General features: G+C 42.4%; 2 protein-coding genes and 1 long non-coding RNA gene across 15 annotated transcripts in view; 2 read left to right on the top strand and 1 right to left on the bottom strand.

Annotated features, from left to right (window-relative positions):
• Positions 1–14,655, top strand: part of UNC5C (unc-5 netrin receptor C) — a 409,465-nt gene extending 394,810 nt beyond the window's left edge. For both annotated transcript variants that reach the window (XM_082461681.1, XM_082461680.1), the window contains one exon: positions 47–14,655. In XM_082461681.1, coding sequence (XP_082317807.1) covers positions 47–212 — 166 coding nt within the window. In that variant the 3' untranslated portion in view covers positions 213–14,655. The remainder of the gene's footprint in view (positions 1–46) is intronic.
• Positions 1–23,675, top strand: part of LOC309660829 — a 1,143,314-nt gene that overhangs the window by 918,752 nt on the left and 200,887 nt on the right. The gene's annotated exons all lie outside the window — the stretch shown is intronic.
• Positions 15,436–23,675, bottom strand: part of BMPR1B (bone morphogenetic protein receptor type 1B) — a 413,799-nt gene continuing 405,559 nt past the window's right edge. For 10 of the 12 annotated variants that reach the window (XM_082461771.1, XM_082461773.1, XM_082461775.1 and 7 more), the window contains 2 exons: positions 22,883–23,013; positions 15,436–21,362 (listed from right to left, as the gene is read on the bottom strand). In XM_082461771.1, coding sequence (XP_082317897.1) covers positions 21,237–21,362; positions 22,883–23,013 — 257 coding nt within the window. In that variant the 3' untranslated portion in view covers positions 15,436–21,236. The remainder of the gene's footprint in view (positions 21,363–22,882; positions 23,014–23,675) is intronic. The other 2 variants (XM_082461768.1, XM_082461770.1) reach the window with 2 other exon arrangements.

Here is a 23,675-nt window from a genome sequence, read left to right as displayed (position 1 = left end):
TCCGTAAATCACACCATTCAGCACATTTTCCCATTACCAATTACAGGTACTTGAATTACTTTGCCACCAAATCAAGTCCAACTGGCGTCATCCTGGATCTTTGGGAAGCACAGAACTTCCCAGATGGAAACCTGAGCGTGCTGGCAGCTGTCTTGGAGGAAATGGGAAGACATGAAACAGTAGTGTCGTTAGCAGCAGAAGGGCAGTATTGACCCAGGCTGGGGCTGAAAGTGGAGGAGGAGAGTCACAGGGAGGCTGTGGACGTCCAGGGGCTCAGAGCTGAGGAGGAAACGCAGTCTAGACCAGTGAGCTCCACAGGCAAGACTGCAGCGGGAGAGAGAAGGAAGACAGACGACACAACTACCAATATACAGGCCCACTCTACTCGGACATCGTCACGGGGGTTAAGAACAATTGTACAAATGTGTATCTTGAATTTAGAAATCAACCTAATTTTCCTCTTAGTTGGGCTGTATGCTGTGTGGTACAGGATCTTACAGTTTCCTAGGAAACGCTTTTTATTGCTATCCAGATATATGGATAAACTTTCTTAACAAACCCAGTTTCTTACAAACGTTGTTTACATGAAATTGGACAGGGATGCAGACACTGTCCATGGCTCGTTCTATTTTTGTTTAAATCATTTGAAGTTGAAGCTGTGGACGGTTTGCTGTGTCTCTTTCAGATTAGTAATTTACAGAGAAATCACAGACTTTTCCTACAAATCATGTGCATCAAGTGTCTCCGATAATCCTCCCATCAGTGTTCTGTTTCTAGAACTTGTAGAACCAGTGTTACTGTTTGTATCAGGGAAGTGGAGAATCTAAGTATAAAAGGAGAGAGAGCTAAGACTCCCTTATTCCTTGAGGGCACCCACTCATGCCCTTGGGGAATAAAGCTACAGCATGGCAGGGAAGACAGGGATTCATGTTCAACCACACCAACAAGCATTTTTTTCACAACAAACGTGTGTGCATAATATGCAACTTGAAGTGGTTTTTTTTTAAAAAAGGTATTATTATTATCATCATTATTATTATTGATGAGTAATTACAGGTATTCTAGTAAAAGGATTTTCTTTTAAACTTGTTTTTGTTAGCAGTACTGTTAGTATTTAGGTATTGACCTGACCCGGGCACCTTCTCATAACAAGGTGGGTGCGGTCACCAGTTTAATGAAACAGGCATTGCTTCCTTGACCTTTTATCTTTCTTCCATCACTCTGCCTGGAAAGGAGGTAAACGCTTACCGGCTTTGTCAGTCTGGTCTCTGAGCTTGCTCAGGCGGGGGCTTTGTCCTCTGAGTGTCGTCATGAGAAGTGTTCTGATTCAGGCTTACTCAGCATTGTGGTCACACAGCCCCACACGCCTCTCGTGGGTCCTCTGTCTGTCTACCTTGGAGGCAATGTGGTTGAAGGAACAGCCTCTGAGCTGGAAACCGGTTCTCATTCTGGGTTTGTCATCGTCTAGCTGTGCTACCTTGGGAGGGTCATTTACCCTCACTGGACCTCAGCTTCCTCACCTGTAAACGGAAGGGATGGGATTAGATCAGCTCAAGGTTCTAAAATGCTCGACTTCCACTGTGATGCCCCCAGTCTCCTTCATCAGTATGAAAACCACAATGGACGCTGACCTGGATCATTTAAAGATTCAGCTAGTCTTTCGCCCAGGCTACATTATGCCTTTCAGATAGTTCCGACTTGGAAGATAATTATTCTAACCTGTAACATATTTGTTATGCTTTCAAGTCTTGTCTTTGTGTCATTGCATCATGCTGTTCACCCAGAGATGGCATCCCTTTATTATCACTTTCTTTCCTCTCTTGGGACCAGTTGCCTTCCTGACTAGTTGCAAATTATGTTCTATTATTATTGTCTTGGTCAAAATTTTTTTAATTAAAAAAATTTTTAACTGAAAAATAGTCAACAGACTACTTTGTGTAAACTATGGTATTTCCTTAGGACCATCACAGGCTCTTTGTTTTAACACAGGGACTCAATTCATTCAGCAGGTGGGGAATAAAGAGTCAACAGCCCAGGAGCCAAACCAAGATTAACAACAAGCACCCGTGCGTATGAATCAGAACTTTCAAAACATGGCTGTGGTTAACTTCTGGGCTGGAGGTATCCAAGTTGCTGACTGGATTTGAATTAGAAATAATTTTATACCCTTTTCCCCTTCTTTCCACATATATTTCCTCTCCTGACTATTTTAGTAACTTTCTGATATTCCCAGGTTCCTCCATCCTCATCATCGAGAAACTGTTGATACCTTGTAGGGAGCCTTTTCTTTCCTACCTTTTATTTATCTTCTGTTTTAGATACATATTCCATAATCTCTCTCAGACCACACCCTGTACCATATATAAGAATATGTTATACTTATTGTGAAAGGGAGAGACTGCACTAACAAGTTCAGTGGATAATGCTTATAACCGATGCATCTTTGACCAAAAGATAGATAGTAAAAAAATTCTACATTAAAAAAATTTAATAGATAATTTTTAAACAGGAGGAGGAAAGAGAGCTGTTGTCCATTCCTGCATCTTAAAATCACTTCTCAAGGTTACTCACCATTACTGGTTTGGGGGGCTGTCATCTATGGAAGTCAAGAATTAGACATCTGATACCTAAGGAAAAATAGAAAGGAGCAAATATGTAGTATTCAGATAAATCAATTCCAAAACTGACTAAAAAAAAGTCATCAACACAGAACTATAGAACACAGCAGGAACTGTATTTTTGAGGTCCCCCCCATTGAGGGAGGGCCTTTGGGGTTCACTTCGGGTGCTTCGTGGTTTTTGGTTCTACATCTCAGCAGCAGGAACGGGAAGAGCGGTTGAGTCCCTGTAAGTGAGGTATTCATCTGTCATTAGACCCTGTTATGTTCCCTATCAGTCAGGTGAATGGCAACTTCCATATGTACAGCACAGCATTTACATTTACATCAAATAATTTTCCCTGCAGATTCCGATTTCCTTCTTTCGGGGCAGTGACGTAATCGCTGTTAGACTGCTCTCAAACTCAGAAGATCCAGACTCAACAGTTCAGTACGTAGGGAGCCCCCTTATCGACCGTCCTGTAACATGTCCTGCCTGTCACTCCTAGGGCTTCTATGTAGGTTGTGAGGAAAGACCAGTTTACTTCATCTGGAAGGAAAAAAAATCGATCACTTGTGCATGGTGCCATCTAGCGGTGGATAACGCAAACTACCCTGAGTCTAATAGGAAAACTCAGGAAAAGTTGTTTGACCAAGGGAATGGATACCTATAGCGTCTACAGGACCTTTATGACAAATAGACGTGGGGAAGTTTTCACTTCAGGTATAGTTTTCTTATTCTCACATTGTTTTTCACTTAAATTAGCCACACCAAAAATTACATGTCCTCATGAGCCTAGTACGTTTGTCACTAACTCGTTCATACACAACACGTCTCAAGTTGGGTTTTGGTTATCGGAATAATAGAAGTACATAAAAATCTGTACAAAACAGTTGTTGAAGAGTTGTCATTTTTAATATTTATATTTTTCATTGGGCTTTATATGTTTTAAATCTTACTTTTAGTTCTCTAGTATTTATTTTTTAGGGTGTAAGAAGCATCCACTTAGAAATAAGTTTTATATATATACAAATGAAAATAATGCGTCTAATGAAGTGGAAACTGTGGTTGATAACCAAGGAGGAGAAATTAGCCTCCTTCTGAATTTGGGGATCTAAAGGCAGAGGTTTCCTCCTGTTTTCATTTTCCTCTCACCAGACTCATTCAAATTTCCTTTAAGTGATCTGGAAGGAACAGAAGTTAGATTCAGAATTGGTAACTGGGCACAAGGTGATGCCAAACATGTAACACCGAGGAGCTCGCAGCCAGTAGCCTTTTCATAAACAGCACGAACACCAGGGTGGAGACTCAGCTCAGCTACCCAGAAAAACCCCCATATTGTCACAGGAGCGATGTGAGCTCTTCCAAGGCAGGGCAATATTTGGGGTGAGGTGTCCGTTGCTAAATTGCATAACCATTAGCCATTTTTATATATACTATTATTTTGTAGATTTTAATCTCCCAACTTTCAAATAGTAGAACCATTGTTTAGGAAGAAGTCATGGAGACTGAGTTCAGGACACTCGAGAAACTACACAGTAATATTTTTTTAGAGGTATTTCTCCTATAAGAAAGATATCTTAAACATTCCAATAGTATACTCGAGTTTTTTTTTTTTTTTCCTACTTCTGGAGAAGAGCAGACAAGGCTCTTGCTTATGTGTCCGTAAGTGTGAACTGTCTGCGTCGGGGACACAGCAGCTGTGCTCCTGGCCCACTGACTCCGCTGTCTCTGTCATTAATGTTTGAGGAAGGGAGCAGTAGATGATCACTGTCTCCTCAGAATTCACAGCCTTTGCCACCACAAGGTCTGCCCCCACGGGGTCAAGCGAATAAAATTACTGACCTGCAAGAGAGGGTAAAGGAGGTAGAAAAAGTTTAGTTGTTGAATTCTCAGTCTGCAGGTCGAATGGGAGCGCTGGCTCTCGCTGAGCAGCTGCTCTGGTCAAGGTATCAGTCTCGCACGGAGGCCTCAGTCCTCAGTCCAGGTCCACGGCCGATGAAAGCAGGGATGACTGTGGAAACAGCCAAAGTGAAACTGGGTTTTATCCATCTTCTCTGAGAACAGGCGAGCTTTTGTGAGTCAGAATGCCGTTGCTCAAAGCCGATTATCTGTAAAGATGATAATGGTCAATGAGCATTAGATTTTATGGATCCAATAAGGAAAATATTTTTACTATTGATTATCTCAAGGTAATCAAACATTGTTTTACCTTTCGAGTGCCTCATAGCACCAACTATTACACTTTGCTTTTTCGGTTTTTTTGTATTTTTTTTTTTAACCTTACTGAGCTAATGTTGACTGAAATCCTTAGAACTTTGCCTCTGTGCGACGAAGTGCTGTTTCTTTACCGTAAGAAATCTATTTGTATAATCTCTGGCTGTAATGATGACTTTGAAATAGTTCCTTTGCCTCTCAAATGATTTTTTTTCCCCCATGGAATAGGCATGAAGGGAATACATACATTGTAAGCATTGTTCATTTAAGCCTGTGTTCATACAGGTCAAGTAAGCCAAATGGAGTCATAAATATCTCCAGAATTCATGCCTGAAACCTCCTATTTTTGAAAAGTAGGGAGATGGCCTTGTATGTCACTGGGTGGGTTTCCGATACAGACTAACAATTAACTTCCTGATCCTGTAGTCTTATAACCCTTGTGATTGCTCCCATTTTGGGAAATCCTGCTCTAAAAATCTGTCTTCAGAAGAGTTCATGGCGCCCAGCTTTTTCAGTGGCCCTGTCACCTTCCTGTACTGATCTACAGGTAGGATATTTATGGGCTCATGAAACAAAACGTAACGTACACTCCCGGCCATATTTTAGCATGGTCGAGGGCAGTGTTGCCAGGACAGACAGGAACTCCACAAAGGCACTAGCACACAAAACCAAGCAGGTATAAGAGGCTACTTCCCAGCCCGCTGTATACTTAGACTTTTGTGTATTGCAGAGAACTGTCCAGAGATCTTCCAGAATCCCTGCAGAATGTCAGGAGAGTCTTGGCCTACCAGCTATGGAGTAGGAAACAAGGAAGGTGCCCTGAGATAAGGTCAGCTGCCCACCAGGCAAAGCATTTGCTACCGTATACCAGCCTCTAAACATGCCATTTCAGATTGTGCCTCAGCAAAATTCTAAGTTGCTGAGGCCGTAGCACTTCAGGGTCTTTAATTTAACAAACATGCTCAAATCCTACGTGCCAACCTTCAATTCCAAAAGTCTACTGGACTTGGCACTATCACAGCTGCTGCTGAACCTGATGGCACCTACCCAGGGTGGAATAACCCTCAGTATTGAGTTCAGAATGTGAATCGTAAGCAATTTTTGCTGATCGGCAGCCTAAGAATTGACGAGCCCTTGACCTCTGAACATCAGCACTACCGTGAGGCAACATCCAAGAATCATGACCTGAACTATGTCCTAGATGCTAAACCTGTTTAGAGCAGCATAAAAGAGCAAGAAATCCACAGCCAGTGGAAAATGCTGGCCAGCAGTCGGAACAAGCTGAATGTGCAATCTGCATTCTCCCCTCTGCTCTTTCCCAGGCCTCCCGTTGGTAGTGACACCCTCACCCTCCCGACGGGATGCGTTTAGCCCAGTTGCAGGGACCAGCGTCCCTGTGTGTGTGTGTGTGTGTGTGTTGTGTGTCAAGGTGTTGTACGTGTTCACTGAGTTTAATGCTGACCTGTCGCAAGTTGCTGACCTTCCTCTTCGCTCTTTCTAAAGAAGACAAGCAATGTTTGTCGGCGATATCTCCCCAGCAGTCTGCGGTGAAGAGCCGTGCCATCCACCTGCTACTCCCTGGGGAACAGTTCAACTGCAGAAATGTCACATTAAGGTTTTGCGCTTTGTTGTCTTTCTATTTTTAAACACGACACAACTTTGGCTTTTCGGATACGGAACACTTCTCTTGTTGTTGTGGAGTTCCCTCTTGCTGTATCTTCTATGCAATTCCTTTTCTAGAAAACTCCTGCGGAGGCGTGCTCTCTGGGGTCCTGTCCGCGTCGCCCGTGTGCTGGAAGCGAGGGATGCCGGCTCTGGCTGCGTCTCTCTTCTCTCCGGCTGCGTCTCCCCATTTTCCTGCAGTCCCTCGGTCTGTAAATTTGCCTGCATTTATCCTGTCAGCCAACATGTACACAATGTAAAAGAATTTTTAAACAGGTAATAAATTATATTTATAAGCAACAGAGAGTGCCACCTCCCTTGTTTCTTCACAGCAAAGCCCTCTGTGTGAAGAGTCACGTGGTGCTTCCTTCATAGGACAGAAACGCTCTTGGATTCTGCACAGATAGTAATCCCAACGTCCCTCGGGCCAGGATGAGGTTCTAGAACGGTGCTTCTCAAGCGTCTCCACACACTTGAGTCATGGGAGGAGCTTTACCAAACACAACGGCCTGGATCTCTCACCCTCAGAGAACCTGACTTCGTTGGCCTGGGTGTTGGGAGTGTTTTAAGCCCCCAGGTTAGTGGTTATGGGGGGACTGGGTCTGGGGACTGCTGTCAGAGGCCCTGGGGAGTTGGGAAGAAAGCAAGTGGGAGGCCAGACCCTCAGAGACTCAATTTTAAATGAAGTCTGCACAGAAAGAATGGACTTGTGGTTGCCAAGGGGCAGGGGGGCTGGGGGAGGGATGGGCTGGGAGTCTGGGATTAGCAGATGCAGACTGGTGTACTATCCAGGATGGATAAACAGCAAGGTCCTGTTGTACAGCACAGGGAACTGCATTCAACATCCTGTGATAGGGGAGGAGATTCAGGATGGCACAAGAGTAAGACACAGAGATCACCTTCCTCCCCAGAGATACATGAGAAATACATCTACATGTGGAACAACTCCTACAGATCACCTACTGAACGCTGGCAGAAGACCTCAGACCTCCCAAAAGGCAAGAAACTCCCCATGTACCTGGGTAGGGCAAAAGAAAAAAGAAAAAACAGAGACAGAAGAATAGGGACGGGCCCTGCGCCAGTGGGAGGGAGCCGTGAAGGAGGAAAGGTGTCCACACACTAGGAAGTCCCTTCACTGGCGGAGACTGCGGGTGGCGGAGGGGGGAGCTTCGGAGCCACGGAGGAGAGCGCAGCCACAGGGGTGCGGAGGGAAAAGCGGAGAGATTCCCACACAGAGGATCGGTGCCGACCAGCACTCACCAGCCTGAGAGGCTTGTCTGCTCCCCCGCCGGGGTGGGCGGGGCTGGGAGCTGAGGCTCGGGCTTTGGTTGGATCACAGGGAGAGGACTGGAGTTGGCGGCGTGAACACAGCCTGAAGGGGGCTAGTGCACCACAGCTAGCCAGGAGGGAGTCCGGGAAAAGGTCTGGAGCTGCCAAAGAGGCAAGAGACCATTGTTTCAGGGTGCGCGAGGAGAGGGGATTCAGAGCACCGCCTAAAGGAGCTCCAGAGACGGGCGCGAGCCGCGGTTGTCAGCGCGGACCCCAGAGACGGGCCTGAGACGCTAAGGCTGCTGCTGCCGCCACCAAGAAGCCTGTGTGCGAGCACAGGTCACTCTCCACACCGCCCCTCCCGGGAGCCCGTGCAGCCCGCCACTGCCAGGGTCCCGTGATCCAGGGACAACTTCCCCGGGAGAACGCACGGCGCGCCTCAGGCTGGTGCAACGTCACGCCGGCCTCTGCCGCCGCAGGCTCGCCCCGCCTCCTCCGTACCCCTCCCTCCCCCCGCCTGAGTGAGCCAGAGCCCCTGAAGCAGCTGCTCCTTTAACTTGGTCCTGTCTGGTTGGGGAACAGATGCCCTCAGGCGACCTACACACCGAGGCAGGGCCAAACCTAAAGCTGAAGCCCAGGAGTTGTGTGAACAAAGAAGAGAAAGGGAAATCTCTCCCAGCAGCCTCAGGAGCAGCGGATTAAAGCTCCACAAACAACTTGATGTGCCTGCATCTGTGGAATACCTGAACAGACAACGAATCACACCAAAATTGAACTGGTGGACTTTGGGAGCAACTGTAGACTTGGGGTTTGCTGTCTGCACCTAATTTGTCTCTGGCTTTGTGTTTATCTTAGTTTAGTATTTAGAGCTTATTATTATTGGTAGATTTGTTTATTGATTTGGTTGCTCTTTTTTTTTATTTTTATTTTTTCCTTTTTTTCCTGAGTGTGTATCTGTATGCTTCTTTGTGTGATTTTGTCTGTATAGGTTTGCTTTTACCATTTATCCTAGGGTTCTGTCTGTCCATTTTTTATTAGTATAGTTTTTAGTGCTTGTTATCATTGGTGGATTTGTTTATTGGTTTGGTTGCTCTCTTTTTTTTTAATTACTTTTTAATTTTATTTTAATAATTTATTTTTTATTTTAACAACTTTTATTTCTTTTCTCCCTTTTCTTCTGTGCCATGTGGCCGATAGGGTCTTGGTGTTCTGGCCAGGTGTCAGGCCTGAGCCTCTGAGGTGGGAGAGCTGAGTTCAGGACGTTGGTCCACCAGAGACCTCCCGAACCCTCATAATATCAATGGATGAGAGCTCTCCCAGAGATCTCCTTCTCGACACTAAGACCCAGCTGCACTCAACGACCAGCAAGCTACAGTGCTAGACACCCCATGCCAAACAACTAGCAAGACAGGAACATAACCCCACCCATTAGCAGAGAGGCTGCCTAAAATCATAATAAGTTCACAGACAACCAAAAACACACCACCAGACGTGGTCCTGGCCACCAGAAAGATAAGATCCAGCCTCATCCACCAGAACACAGGCACCAGTCCCCTCCACCAGGAAGCCTACACAACACACTGAACTAACCATAGCCACTGGGGGGCAGACACCAAAAACACTGGGAACTACGAACCTGCAGCCTGCGAAAAGGAGACCCCAAACACAGTAACTTAAGCAAAATGAGAAGACAGAGAAACACACAGCAGATGGAGGAGCAAGGTGAAAACCCACCAGACCAAACAAATGAAGAGGAAATAGGCAGTCTACCTGAAAAAGAATTCAGAGTAGTGATAGTAAAGATGATCCAAAACCTTGGAAATAGAATGGAGAAAATACAAGAAACGTTTATAACAAGAAGAAGAACCCAGAAGAACTAAACAGCAAACAAACAATGATGAACACCACAATAAATGAAGTTAAAAATTCTCTAGACGGAATCAATAGCAGAATAACTGAGGCAGAAGAACGGATAAGTGACCTGTAAGATAAAAGAGTGGAAATAACTACCACAGAGCAGAATAAAGAAAAAAGATGAAAAGAATTGAGGACAGACTAAGAGACCTCTGGGACAACATTAAACGCACCAACATTCGAATTATAGGGGTCCCAGAAGAAGAAGAGAAAAAGAAAAGGACTGAGAAAATATTTGAAGAGATTATAGTTGAAAACTTCCCTAACATGGGAAAGGAAATCAAGTCCAGGAAGCCCAGAGAGTCCCATACAGGATAAATCCAAGGAGAAAAAGGCCAAGATGCATATTAATCAAACTATCAAAAATTAAATACAAAGAAAAAATATTAAAATCAGCAAGGGAAAAGCAACAAATAACACACTAGGGAATCCCCATAAGGTTAACAGCTGATCTTTCAGCAGAAACTCTGCAAGTCAGAAGGGTGTGGCAGGACATTAATTTAAAGTGATAAAAGGCAAAAACCTACAACCAAGATTACTCTACCCAGCAAGGATTTCATTCAGATTCGATGGAGAATTTAAAACCTTTACAGACAAGCAAAAGCTAAGAGAATTCAGCACCACCAAACCAGCTATACAAAAATTCTAAAGGAATTTCTCTAGGCAGGAAACACAAGAGAAGGAAAAGACCTACAATAACAAACCCAAAACAGTTAAGAAAATGGTAATAGGAACACACATATCGATAACTACCTTAAATGTAAATGGATTAAACGCTCCAACCAAAAGACATAGACTGGCTGAATGGATAAAAATACAAGACCCGTATGTATGCTGTCCACAACAGACCCAGTTCAGACCGAGGGACACATGCAAACTGAAAGTGAGGGGATGGAAAAAGATATTCCATGCAAATGGAAATCAAAAGAAAACTGGAGTAGCAATTCTCTTATCAGACAAAATAGACTTTAAAAACAGAGATTATTACAGGAGACAAAGAGGACACTACATAAGGATCAAGGGATCAATCCAAGAAGAAGATATAACAATTGTAAATATTTATGCACCCAACATAGGAGCACCTCAATATATAAGGCAAATGCTAACAGCCATAAAAGGGGAAATTGACAGTAACACAATCATAGTAGACAACTTTAACAACCCACTTTCACCAATGGACAGATCATTCAAAATAAAAACAAATAAGGAAACACAAGCTTTCAATGATACATTAAACAAGATGGACTTAATTGGTATTTATAGGACATTCCATCAAAAAACAACAGAATACACTTTCTTCTCAAGTGCTCATGGAACATTCTCCAGGATAGATCATATCATGGGTCACAAATCAAGCCTTGGTAAATTTAAGAAAATTGAAATCATATCAAGTATCTTTTCTGACCACAACGCTATGGGACTAGATAGCAATTACAGGAAAAAAACTGTAAAAAATACAAACACATGGAGGCTAAAAAATATGCTACTAAACAACCAAGAGATCACTGAAGAAATCAAAGAGGAAATCAAAAAATACCTAGAAACAAATGACAATGAAAACACGACGACCTAAAACCTATGCAATGCAGCAAAAGCAGTTCTAAGAGGGAAGTTTATAGCAATACAATCCTACCTCAAGAAACAAGAAACATCTCAAACAACCTAACCTTACACCTAAAGCCATTAGAGAAAGAAGAACAAAAAACCCCCAAAGTTAGCAGAAGGAAAGAAATCATAAAGATCAGATCAGAAATAAATGAAAAAGAAATGAAGGAAACGATAGCAAAGATCAATAACACTAAAAGCTGGTTCTTTGAGAAGATAAACGAAATTGATAAACCATTAGCCAGGCTTATCAAGAAAAAAAGGGAGAAGACTCAAATCAATAGAACTAGAAATGCAAAAGGAGAAGTAACAAGTGACACTACAGAAATACAAAGGATCATGAGAGATTACTAAAAGCAACTATATGCCAATAAAATGGACAACCTGGAAGAAATGGACAAATTCTTAGAAAAGCACAACCTTCTGAAACTGAACCAGGAAGAAATAGAAAATATAAACAGACCAATCACAAGAAGTGAAATTGAAACTGTGATTAAAAAACTTCCAACAAATGACAGCCCAAGACCAGATAGCTTCACAGGCGAATTTTATCAAACATTTAGAGAAGAGCTAACACCTATCCTTCTCAAAATCTTCCAAAACATAGCAGAGAGAGGAACACTTCCAAACTCCTTCAACAAGGCCACCATCACCCTGATACCAAAACCAAAGATGTCAGAAAAAAAAAGAAAACTACAGGCCAATATCACTGATGAACATAGATGCAAAAATCCTCAACAAAATACTAGCAAACAGAATCCAACAGCAAATTTAAAGGATCATACACCATGATCAAGTGGGGTTTATCCCAGGAATGCAAGGATTCTTCAATATATGCAAATCAATGTGATACACCATATTAACAAATTTAAGGAGAAAAACCATATGACCATCTCAATAGATGCAGAAAAAGCTTTTGACAAAATTCAACACCCATTTAGGATAAAAACCCTACAGAAAATAGGCATAGAGGGAACTTACCTCAACATAATGAAGGCCATATATGACAAACACACAGCCAACATCGTTCTCAATGGTGAAAAACTGAAACCATTTCCACTAAGATCAGGAACAAGATAAGGCTGCCCACTCTCAACACTATTATTCAATGTAGTTTTGGAAGTTTTAGCCACAGCAATCAGAGAAGACGAACAAATAAAAGGAATCCAAACTGGAAAAGAAGAAGTAAAACTGTCAGTGTTTGCAGATGACATGATACTATACATAGAGAATCCTAAAGATGCTACCAGAAAACTACTAAAGCTAATCAATGAATTTAGTAAAGTAGCAGAATACAAAATTAATGCACAGGGATCTCTTGCATTCCTATACACTCATGATGAAAAATCTGAAAGAGAAATTAAGGAATCACTCCCATTTACCATTGCAACAAGAAAAATAAAATACCTAGGAATAAACCTACCTAAGGAGACAAAAGACTTATACGTAGAAGACTACAGGACACTCATGAAAGAAAGTAAAGATGATACAAACAGATGGAGAGATATACCATGTTCTTGGATTAGAAGAATCAACATTGTGAAAATGACTATACTATCCAAAGCAATCTACAGATTCAATGCAATATGTATCAAACTACCAAAGGCATTTTTCACAGAACTAGAACAAAAAATTTCACAATTTGTATGGAAACACAAAAGAGGCCGAACAGCCAAAGCAATCTTGAGAACGAAAAATGGAGCTGGAGGAATCAGGCTCCCAGACTTCAGACTATACTACAAAGCTACAGTAATCAAGACAGTATGGTACTGGCACAAAAACCAGAAATATAGATCAATGGAACAGGATAGAAAGCCCAGAGATAAACCCACACACATATGGTCATCTTATCTTTGATAAAGGATGCAAGAATATACAATGGAGAAAAGACAGCCTCTTCAATAAGTGGTGCTGGGAAAACTGGACAGCTACATGTAAAAGAATGAAATTAGAACACTCCCTAACACCATACACAAAAATAAACTCAAAATGGGTTGAAGACCTAAATGTAAGGCCAGACACTATCAAACTCTTAGAGGAAAACATAGGCAGAACACTCTATGACATAAATCTCAGCAAGATCCTTTTTGACCCACCTCCTAGAGAAAGGGAAATAAAAACAAAAATAAACAAATGGGACCTAATGAAACTTAAAAGCTTTTGCACAGCAAAGGAAAGCATAAACAGGCAAAAACACAACCCTCAGAATGGGAGAAAATATTTGCAAATGAAGCAACTGACAAAGGATTAATTTCCAAAATATACAAGCAGCTCATGCAGCTCAATATCAAAAAAAACAAACAACCCAATCCAAGTATGGGCAGAAGACCTAAACAGACATTTCTCCAAAGAAGATATAGAGATTGCCAACAAGCACATGAAAGGACGCTCAACATCACTAATCATAGAGAAATGCAAATCAAAACTACAATGAGGTATCACCTCACGCCAGTCAGAATGGCCATCATCAAAAAGTCTACAAACAATAAATGCTGGAGAGGGTGTGGAGAAAAGGGAACCCTCTTGCACTGCTGGTGGGAATGTAAATTGATACAGCCACTATGGAGAACAGTATGGAGGTTCCTTTAAAAACTAAAAATAGAACTACCATATGACCCAGCAGTCCCACTAGTGGGCATATACCCTGAGAAAACCATAATTCAAAAAGAGTCATATACCATAGTGTTCATTGCAGCTCTATTTACAATAGCCAGGACATGGAAGCAACCTAAGTGTCCATCAACAGATGAATGGATAAAGAAGATGTGGCACATATATACAATGGAATATTACTCAGCCATAAAAAGAAACGAAATTGAGTTATTTGTAGTGGGGTGGAAGGACCTAGAGTCTGTCATACAGAGTGAAGTAAGTCAGAAAGAGAGAAACAAATACCACATGCTAACACATATATATGGAATCTAAAAAAAAAATGGTTCTGATGAACCTAGGGGCAGGACAGGAATAAATACACAGACGTAGAGAATGAACTTGAGGACACAGGGAGGGGGAAGGGTAAGCTGGGACGAAGTAAGAGTGGCATGGACTTATATACACTACCAAATGTAAAACAGCTAGCATAGCACAGGGAGATCAGCTCGGTGCTTTGTGACCACCTAGAGGGGTGGGATAGGGAGGGTGGGAGGGAGACACAAGAGGGAGAGGATATGGGGATATATGTATATGTATAGCTGATTCACTTTGTTATACAGCAGAAACAGAGCAATGTAGAGCAATTATACTGCAATAAAGATGTTAAAAAATATATACCCTGTGATAAACCATAATGGAAAAGAATATGAAAAAATATATGTATAACTGAGTCACTTTGCTGTACAGCAGAAATTAACACACCGTTGTGAATCAACTGTACTTCAATAAAATTTAAAAAGATAAGTGAATGAAGTCCGCCAACAGCCGCACTAGTAGGTAGGAAATGAAAGGCGAGGATGCCCAGGGCTGCAGCGAACGCCAGGCGGAGCTGCTCAACCTGCTGGAACACAGCCGGCCACCCGCTCAGGGTGATGCGCGCGAGAGAGACTCGGACGCGCGGGGGGAGCTCTGCGGCAGCCCTTTCCTCACGCAGGAGCTGAGCCGAGAAGCGCCTTTGATGGGAGGCTCCCGTCCCACCCCATCCCTCAGGCTTGAGCCAAAGAGCCTGTGGGCAACTGGAGCAGCCCTGAGCACAGCCCCCCCCGACTTAAGACTCATCCGAGACGGGGGTCGCAAAGCCAGCTGTGGGTCAGGGCTGAGGAAGCGGTGCCGATGTGTAAGCCAGAACCTGGGTAAAGCAGAAGGGAGATGTGGGTCCCACGGCTGAGAATTTAACTCCATTACAAGAATGGAAACTCAGCAGAGAACAAAAGGGTACTGCGCACAGAAAGCACGTGGCAGCACAGACTCAGCCCACCACCGTCCCTCGAGCCTCGCTTTGGAGCTTTGGTGGCCGGCATTCCTGTTGGGAAAACCGCACTCAAGAAAGCACGCGCACGCTTTCCAAGTCACGTCGGGAGTGGGAGGCTGCCCGAGCCCCCTCTCGGGGTTAGAGTCACTGGAGAGTTCAGGAGGGCGGCCAGGGCAAAGAACCCCCATCAGCCCCAGAGCTCCCTGTAGCCGGTTACAACCAGCACCTGGGGGGGGATTAGTCTGCAGGAAGAGAAGTCCTTCTGAGAGCAGGTCACCTGTACTTTGCTGCTGTGACAAGAAGGAACAACCAGGCTTGCAACTTAAAAGTGAGCAGAGCAAAAGAAGACGCTGTTCGCCTCAGCTGGGATTCACTCTCTCTCTGCCTTCGAGTCCCGGGAAAGCCCACAGCCTAGAGAAGTGGGGTGCAGGGAGGGCGGGAGAGGTGTCCCCCCACTCCCACCACTGCACACTCTGGCTTGTTTTAAACGTTGCCATCTTTGCATCCCGTAAAACTAACGTCAGCGAGGAAAAGCAGTATTTATGAGCACCTACCTGCTGTGTAGCTGGTGCGGGGCCATCACATTCCTCACACGTTCACCTCGCTGGTTCCCCCTAAGAGCTCTGTGAGGTGGGAATTTTGTCCCAATTTACAGGGGAGAAGATTGGGCTCAGACTGTGTTCTTCCACAGCACTGAGATGGTGAAAACCATGGGATGGGAGTTAAATCGATCTGAATCCCAAGGCTGGGATGAATTCTCTCGGCGTAAGTGCAGCTGGCTAAACACAGCCAATCACGCAAAAACTCTGGAGTCCCTGGTAACTGAGATGCGAGCCCGCCTGCAGTCTCTGCGCCCGAACAGCTCTGGATTTCCTCTCTCCTAATCCAGTCGCCAACGGATGCCCTCAAAACCAGACTTTGCTCTCTGCCCTCCAGGATTCCCAGTCCATGGACAAACAACCTAGCAAGTTCCCTCTCCCTCTGCAGAGGGGTTTCTCCCCTCCAGGGGACGCTGACTCAGAAACCAGAGCAACAACCGGGTTGTTCCACGCCCCACGTACCTCACAGGTGGGAAGAAGGATGGAGTCTCTCTCCTACGGCTGTGCTCCTTCCAGGCTGCTGCCCTTGCATGGAACCCCACTCCTTCGTAGGTCAGGCCATCAGGCCCCGCCAGCCTCTGTCCCCACTCTCTGCCCCTCACTGACTGCCCCCCGTTCCCCTGCAGCCCTGGAGAGCCCTGCCTCACAATCTTCACGTCATTAGACTGCCACCATCCTGGGAGGCTTCCAAATCCAGGAACCCTGGCTTTTGGGCTCCTCTTTCGTCACCAATAATCTTCTCCACTAATAAATCTGCCCACCCCTGTGGTCACACCTTCAGCCTGTCCTTGATCTTGCTACTCCCTCTTTGAAACCTTGATTCTGAACACAGACCCTTTCTCAGTAACCGCTATCGCGCCACCTCGACCCCAGCATGGTTCCCTGTCCTCTGACCTTGTTTCTTTGGGCCTATCAGCTGCCTCCTCTTTAATCCCCTCCTTCCTCTGGACCACATCAGCCATCCCCTTGATGATGATAATTCTGATTTTCCATGGCTCATTGCTGCATATGCCTGATAACCCTGAACGAATCCAGTGGCCGCAGTCTCCATGCCTACATTGGGTTGCTGATAGAAAAATAAAATCATCAAATTACAGAGAAGAGTGGCACAAGGAATTTGTAATAATAGCTAATATTTAGCAATTGAGTGTTAGCTGAATGCTTACCTCATGCTTGGTGCATGGATTATTTCATTTCATCTTCAGAACCACTCCATGCAGTAGAGATTAATATTATTCCCACCTTCAAGGGGAAGAAACCGAGTCTTCGAGAGGGCACAACACGCCTACCGTCACAGAGCGGAGAGAACGAGGGAGCCCGGGTTCACGTGCGGGCCGTATGGTGGTCCAGGGGCCACACCTTGGCCACTAAGCCAGCTACCATCATTCACCTTAACAGGGCCCTCGGCGTTGCCTGTAGCCATCCGGCTGTGATATCCTACGATGCAATTTTAGACCTTGTCACCAACTTTTCTACCTTTCCTCTCACTCTCAACAGATGACCGTGCCTCCTAATTATAGAGAAAACAGGAGACATCAGACCACTCGTCTTGCTCTCCTGCCACCAGATGTACACACTTACCTGCAACGCTCTCCATGGCTGCCTTTCCCGCCTGCTACAATGTGAAATTTTTAAAGAGGAAAAAAGGCACAACTATAAGATAACAGACATGTTCTTTCCAAGAGCAGAATGAAACCATTTTATTCCGGGGGAATGTTAAAACAAAGCCATATACAATTTGTAACAAATACAATTGTTTGTTCCCTAGTCCTGAATAATTACAGTATATACAAATTCAATAAGGCACTGGTTCCCCAAAAGAACACAAATGAGTCTTCTTTTGAAACAGACAACAAAATCCCTTATATATTCTAACTTTTCTCCAAAAAATATGGCATTGTTTTTTTGTTTTGTTTTACAAAAGGAATGATAACCGCTAAATTAAGTCACTTCTGATGCCTTCTTTCGTTTCCACGGCTATGTGACTAAGTTTTCTAAGGAGATATAACTACAGAATTATTCAAGTTTTAAGAAACTGTACTTCTTTCAGTGCCTTTCACCTACAAAGAAGAACCAGAACAGACCAACAACATAAAACACTAACTTCTAATGAATAGGCATGACTGCAGAAACGTGAAAGTCAGTCATTACTCAGGACTTGCTCTACCTGATCACACAGCAATTGAAATGTGTCACAGAATTCCCTGTAAATAAAATCTTAGCGTGCTTTCTGAGAAGCTTTGTTTTGAGAATAAAAAGAATGGTCGCTAGTGACTTCTGAGCTGTGCTTTCCAGGAGGTCAAAGGCCGGTCTCCTCACACACAATGTTCATAGCATGGCCGCCTGTGATTTAACAATCTACACCTTTTATAAATAAATATTACGTTTCATTTAGTACTTTATCCTCTATAATATTTTACGCTCTAATCCACATAATGGAGTTGTGCCAGACTCCAAACTGAACATAATATTTATACATACAATATATATTTATATAATATATACAAACATACATAAACTATAAACCCAAACATCTTAGCATACAAAACTTATATTAGCCAACAAGTAGTATTTTAGGATTCCTTTGCAGGGAAAAGATTAGAAGAAAATTTTAGGCTTTGAAATAGTCCTAAAAGTAAGCATCAACTACATTATTTCCAGGTTCCCACTCTTCTGTTGAAAGACAAAACAAAAAAATAAAATTCACTTCTGAGCTACCAGAAATTTAAAAATCAAAATGAATTATTTGGAAGTGAGTAGGTAGTCTCTTTAAGAACAATTTAATATTCCCTAAGCAAGGTGGATTTTGGTAAGATACAAAGAAAACTCTATTCATAAATAAATTCTTGTTTCACTGAAAGACTATAGTAACTAAATGGGTCTTTTTAAGTATCTCTGGAATAATTTTTAAATGTTCATAGTGAGTAAATCGGGTTGGGGATTAGAAAGTAAGCTACTCATTTTTCCAAAGTAACCAAACAAATAATATAGAAGAAATTTGGATACTATTTTAATTTCTTCCCATTCTTTACAGGAACCAACACCTCCCTAGAAATCTAGTTTACTTTGAAATCATCACCTCTCCACAATATATTCTGATTTGAAGTTATCCATGTATAAGAACTTACCTAAAAGAAAATACATTTTTACCTAAGAGATAATCCCAGCATCGCTTAAATTTAGGGAAAATCAAGAAACACGAACATGTCCCCACTTAACTGACATAAATGTTTACTTATTTGTTTCATAGACAATCTGATTAGAGGCACTGAAGTTTTTCTCCTAGGCTCAGATGACTATCACACTTAGCTCTAGCCACATACTCCTAAGCTATCACAAAGAATACGATTTGACGCAAGAGAAAGGAACCTTTACACTGCTACTGAGGTTATCTTAATATCAATAAAAGCAGCATTCTGATTATATTTGGAACCAACTGTTTTTAATCTTTGAAAAAGCAGAAACCTTTTTCATATTCAAGGATTAAGGAAATATTCTTTCTTTGTTACAAAGGAGACGTGGTTATGAAGCACTGGGGAGTGAATGCTGGATACAGAACACTGTTTCTCCCTATGCTTCTCCCAAACCGTAAGCACAGCTCACAGCCGGTCTCTGCTCTAGGATGCTTTTCTGGAGGAACAAGTCACCAGTGCAAGCCCACTTCAGAATTGAGGAAAATGCTTTCTCATTTTTAATGCAGCTGTCACATTTTCAAAACCCTCCATCCTTCAGCCACCAAGCGGTGAAATGAAAATGTGTTATAAAACACTGCCCCCTGGGGTATTCTGGAAGGAACATCTTTTTTTTTTTTTTTTAAGGGCTGGGCAGGGGGTACTTTCCAGTTCTTTACTAAACACTACAGAATTTCTAAGAAGCAAAAGAAAACCACAGTCAGGAAGTAAATGAATAAAGTTGAGAGGGATGTGTACAATTTTAACCTTTATTAGGTTCCTGTTGCTAAGGAATACTGGCCCTGTCAATGATTTGATTCATGTTGCTCAAAAGTTAAAACCCCACATAATTGAATAGGTGAAAAGATGTTTTGCACAAGTGCCAGAGAGAAGAAAAAATAATAAGTTAAAAAGTGTATTGAATGTTATGAGAATAAAATAAACTGAGTCAGCATTCCTAAGATGTGAAGCTATCACATAAGATATTAAGATATACATATTCGATCCATATCTATTCTAGAATAATAAATCACAGCAGCCATAATATTCTGTGGCCTCCACTAGCATTCCTCTGCTGTCCTATTTGGAGGTTATATTTATCTATTTTAAAATTAAAATTAGTTAAGTTAACCTAACATACGTTTCCTCTCCTTCCCTTAACTCAGACACCAAAAAGACAGATAATAACAAAAAGAAACCACCTTTGTCTGTACGTAATAAGTTGCGCATACATTTCCCCTTGCGCTTCTGTGAAGGGCTCTTCCACGTACAGAAGAAACAATGTGCACCTGTACCTTCATCCTCTACCTTTCTGACACGATCTGCTTACAGCACAAGAGCAAAGTATCTCTATTTTAAAGCGCCTTGTCTTCAACACAACTGATGGCAATTTTATACTGAATATTGATCCCTTCATTTGAGAGATCAAAAGCATGTAAAAAAAAAAAAAAGCTTTGTTTGTGCTTAATGTTTGTTCTTACTCTGCACGTAAAAAAAAAAAAAAGCTTTGTCTGTGTTTAATGAAAAAGAAGGGACTTTACCATGAAACAAAAAGCCTAACACAATCAGAAACACAAAGCGGTTCTGAAGAATAGTGTCAACATTTACTTCTAACAGTCATATAAAACCTTCATTTGTTCCATATCCTATAAAGCTGCAAAAGGTCACCTGTAGGAATCCCCAAACGTGGTCCCAGACAGGTGGTGCTTGTACCCGGGTGCATTCACATTGCTGCGGCCGCCCCGGTGCAGGCCTGGCCTGAGTGGTCTGAAGAGGCGTGGGGCGCAGGGGCTCTGAAGATGAGTTCCATTCTGTTCTCCAACTTCACCGACTGTTGGTTGGTAGAGTGCAACAAAATTTTACCAATGGAAACACGTATTTTAATTTACCTTCCAGGAGAGTTTCTGGGAAGAACTTTGCTGTTATTATTTAAACTATAATAGTATAATCCTTAAAACATCTACATTATTTGTTTTATTTTGGCAAAATTAAAGCATCTTTTGAAAAAAAAAAAAGGCAATCCCAAAATACAGGGCTTTCTTAGAAAGCAACATGCATCATATCTTGAACAAGTTACCCAAGCAGTTTCTCCCTCCTACAAACAGACACGATGAATCCGTGTTTCTGGGAACTTCTCTTTGTCCAAGCTGCTCCCTGAGAGGTGAGGCTAGACTTACTGGGAAGCAGGACGATGTTCACGGCTTGTACTGTGGATGCTTCTGGAACATCTTTTGCTCTGCCCACAAACAGAAGAGTATCTACTGGCTTTCTCCAGAGATGCTTATTTTTTGCCCTCAATTCAGAGTTTAATGTCCTGGGACTCTGACATTTTGGCAAGTGTTTTCTTAACCCGCAGGGCTGTCAGCCTTGAAGCAGGATTGTGAGCCCAGCATTCTGTCATGAGTTTCCCCATCTGCCTTAGACACTGCGGGAAGGAAAAGGAAAACTGGAGTTAGAGAAACGTATTATCTGTAAGGTTGGCGCTTGATATTGGCTTTTAGTTTTGGGTTTCTGAAGTTTGAATATATTTTTTAAAGACACTCTTAAAACCATGTAGGCATAAAATTCCATAAAAATTCTTCTCTCATCATGCAAAGCTTAAATGATGAAAACAGATTTTCATGGCTTCCTTGTGATAGGAGCAAGCAGGTGGTTTTGCTGATTGTAGAAGAGTGCCTTTGAAGTCAGATTAAGCAAATACAAAAATACCCAAGGAGTCTGTATTCCACTGCACACGCCCAGATTGTTTCTAACACTCGGTAAGATCAAATCTTTTATCTAATTCCATACTATTCAAACAAACATGGTTATTCCTAAATCACAGCTGTCTGCTACAATAATAGCATCACACTGTACCATTTAACCAGATTCATGACCTGTGCACAGCCTCACTACAACTTTCTCCTGTGTTCTCCTGTGGTACATCAATTATTGGCCTTCCTGTTGAAAAGCACAATTTCACTTCATTAGAAATCCTCAGTGAAGGGATTTTGAGTAATACCAATGCCCATAACCACCTTCAAAATAATATAAACTCCAGCATTTCATAAAGCTTTCTGCACAACTCACTGGAAAACATAGGTATTATTTAGCATTTCAGTAACTGGCCACAAAACCAATGAACCAAAGGTTATTTTTAAATGCATTTAACAGTGAAGAACTAGTTTATAAACTGTGTTCTGTCCATTTGTCTGCACTGGCCTTGGTACATTTTTTTCGGGGACGCTTCAAACTCCTCTCTGAACGTTCCACCCCTCTGAATGCTGCCAGACTCTCCAGGCCTGGGCAGGTTTAGAGGCTCAGAGGGCAGGTGGAGAAGGGGTGAAGCAGGAGGAGATGGGGCAGGAAAGGCAAGGCTGGCCGGCTCACTGCTTCCTTCTGGGCAGCTCCTTGTTAGATCTGGTTAAGTTTCACCAGGACGGGCTCAGAGCCAGGCCAAATGTGGATTTTCCCCGCAGCATTGCGTCGTCCTGATTAATGAAGATCCACGGCACAGTCGGGCATCTCAACTAGGCCAACTTGTACCACTTCTGTGTATAGAAAACCGAATCTTCAGATGCCTTACTTTTCTCTCATCAGAACGGGAGAATGCCGTACGTGAGTTTGTCACGGAGAAAGTTCATGACGCTTTACAAACACACGTGCAGTTACTTAATGGCCTTTACGCAAGTGTCAGGACGTCACCAACAAATGAAATAATGCTATCGATTATGCAGGCTAAATGCTGACCCATTCAATGTATTTTGGAAGTGGCAAAATCAAACAAGAGAAAGGAACAGATAATTTAACACACTGCACTTAGCTCCATATAAATTACTGCCATGAGGCACCCTTACCATCACAGCAAAGAAGAATAATTCCTGTGATAAATAGTTGGAATTTTGGCAAAAGGAGAAAAGTCTGTTTCGACACTGGTCACATCCACACGGTGACCTACAGCCTCACCTCGTCACTGCTCCACCGGTTGGGGAAGGAGGGACGCAGCTTCTTGATACACACGATCTCTCTCATGTCCTCATAAGAGGGGTCGCTGGGCACTAGATCATGATAGGGAAGCTGATATTCTTCCACTATACCTGAAAATATGGTTTCATTAATGTTATTATTTTCTGTGAAGAGGAAATAAAAGTCTAACAAATAAACTATTCTCTAAGGAAAGTTCTATTGGTACCAAAGACAAGTTCAGGTTGAAAAACAGCAAAAACAAAAACAAAAACAGCACCAACCTTGAAAAAAATGTGCCCAAATGATATGATCTAATTTTTAAAAATGAAAAGAAAGTATAATGAAACATATTATATGCCTTCAAGCCTTTTTTCTAACTTCCAAAGGCTAAGTAAACAAGCATCTCAAGTTTACTTCTGATTTTATAAAGGCTCTTGTACTGTGTGCCAAACGTTTTAAAATCCATATTAAATCTCGTTGCGAATTTGCCAGACACACCCCAAACGCATACTGCACAATATGTAACTATTTCTACTATTGCAGCATGTGCTTATGAACCTCATAATAAATTTGGCAGTGTATCCTACTTGAACAAAATGTCAGATTTACATTTTTTTCTGCTTAATCATAAGAACGCATTTTTGCACATTTAAAATTTGGAAAACTGTACACACCTAAAAATATTAACCATGATTTTTAGGTGCAATGACTATCTGATTTTTCTTCTTTAAATTTCCTGCATCTATCAGAACTGTCTACAAGAAATATATCACTATTAGAAAAAAAAAATATG

The sequence above is a fragment of the Balaenoptera physalus genome, assembly GCF_965194825.1.
Source record: "Balaenoptera physalus genome assembly, chromosome: 5".
Classification (NCBI taxonomy): domain Eukaryota; kingdom Metazoa; phylum Chordata; class Mammalia; order Artiodactyla; family Balaenopteridae; genus Balaenoptera; species Balaenoptera physalus.
The sequence above is the reverse complement of the archived record's forward strand: the minus strand, read 5'-3'. Positions and strand labels throughout refer to the sequence as shown.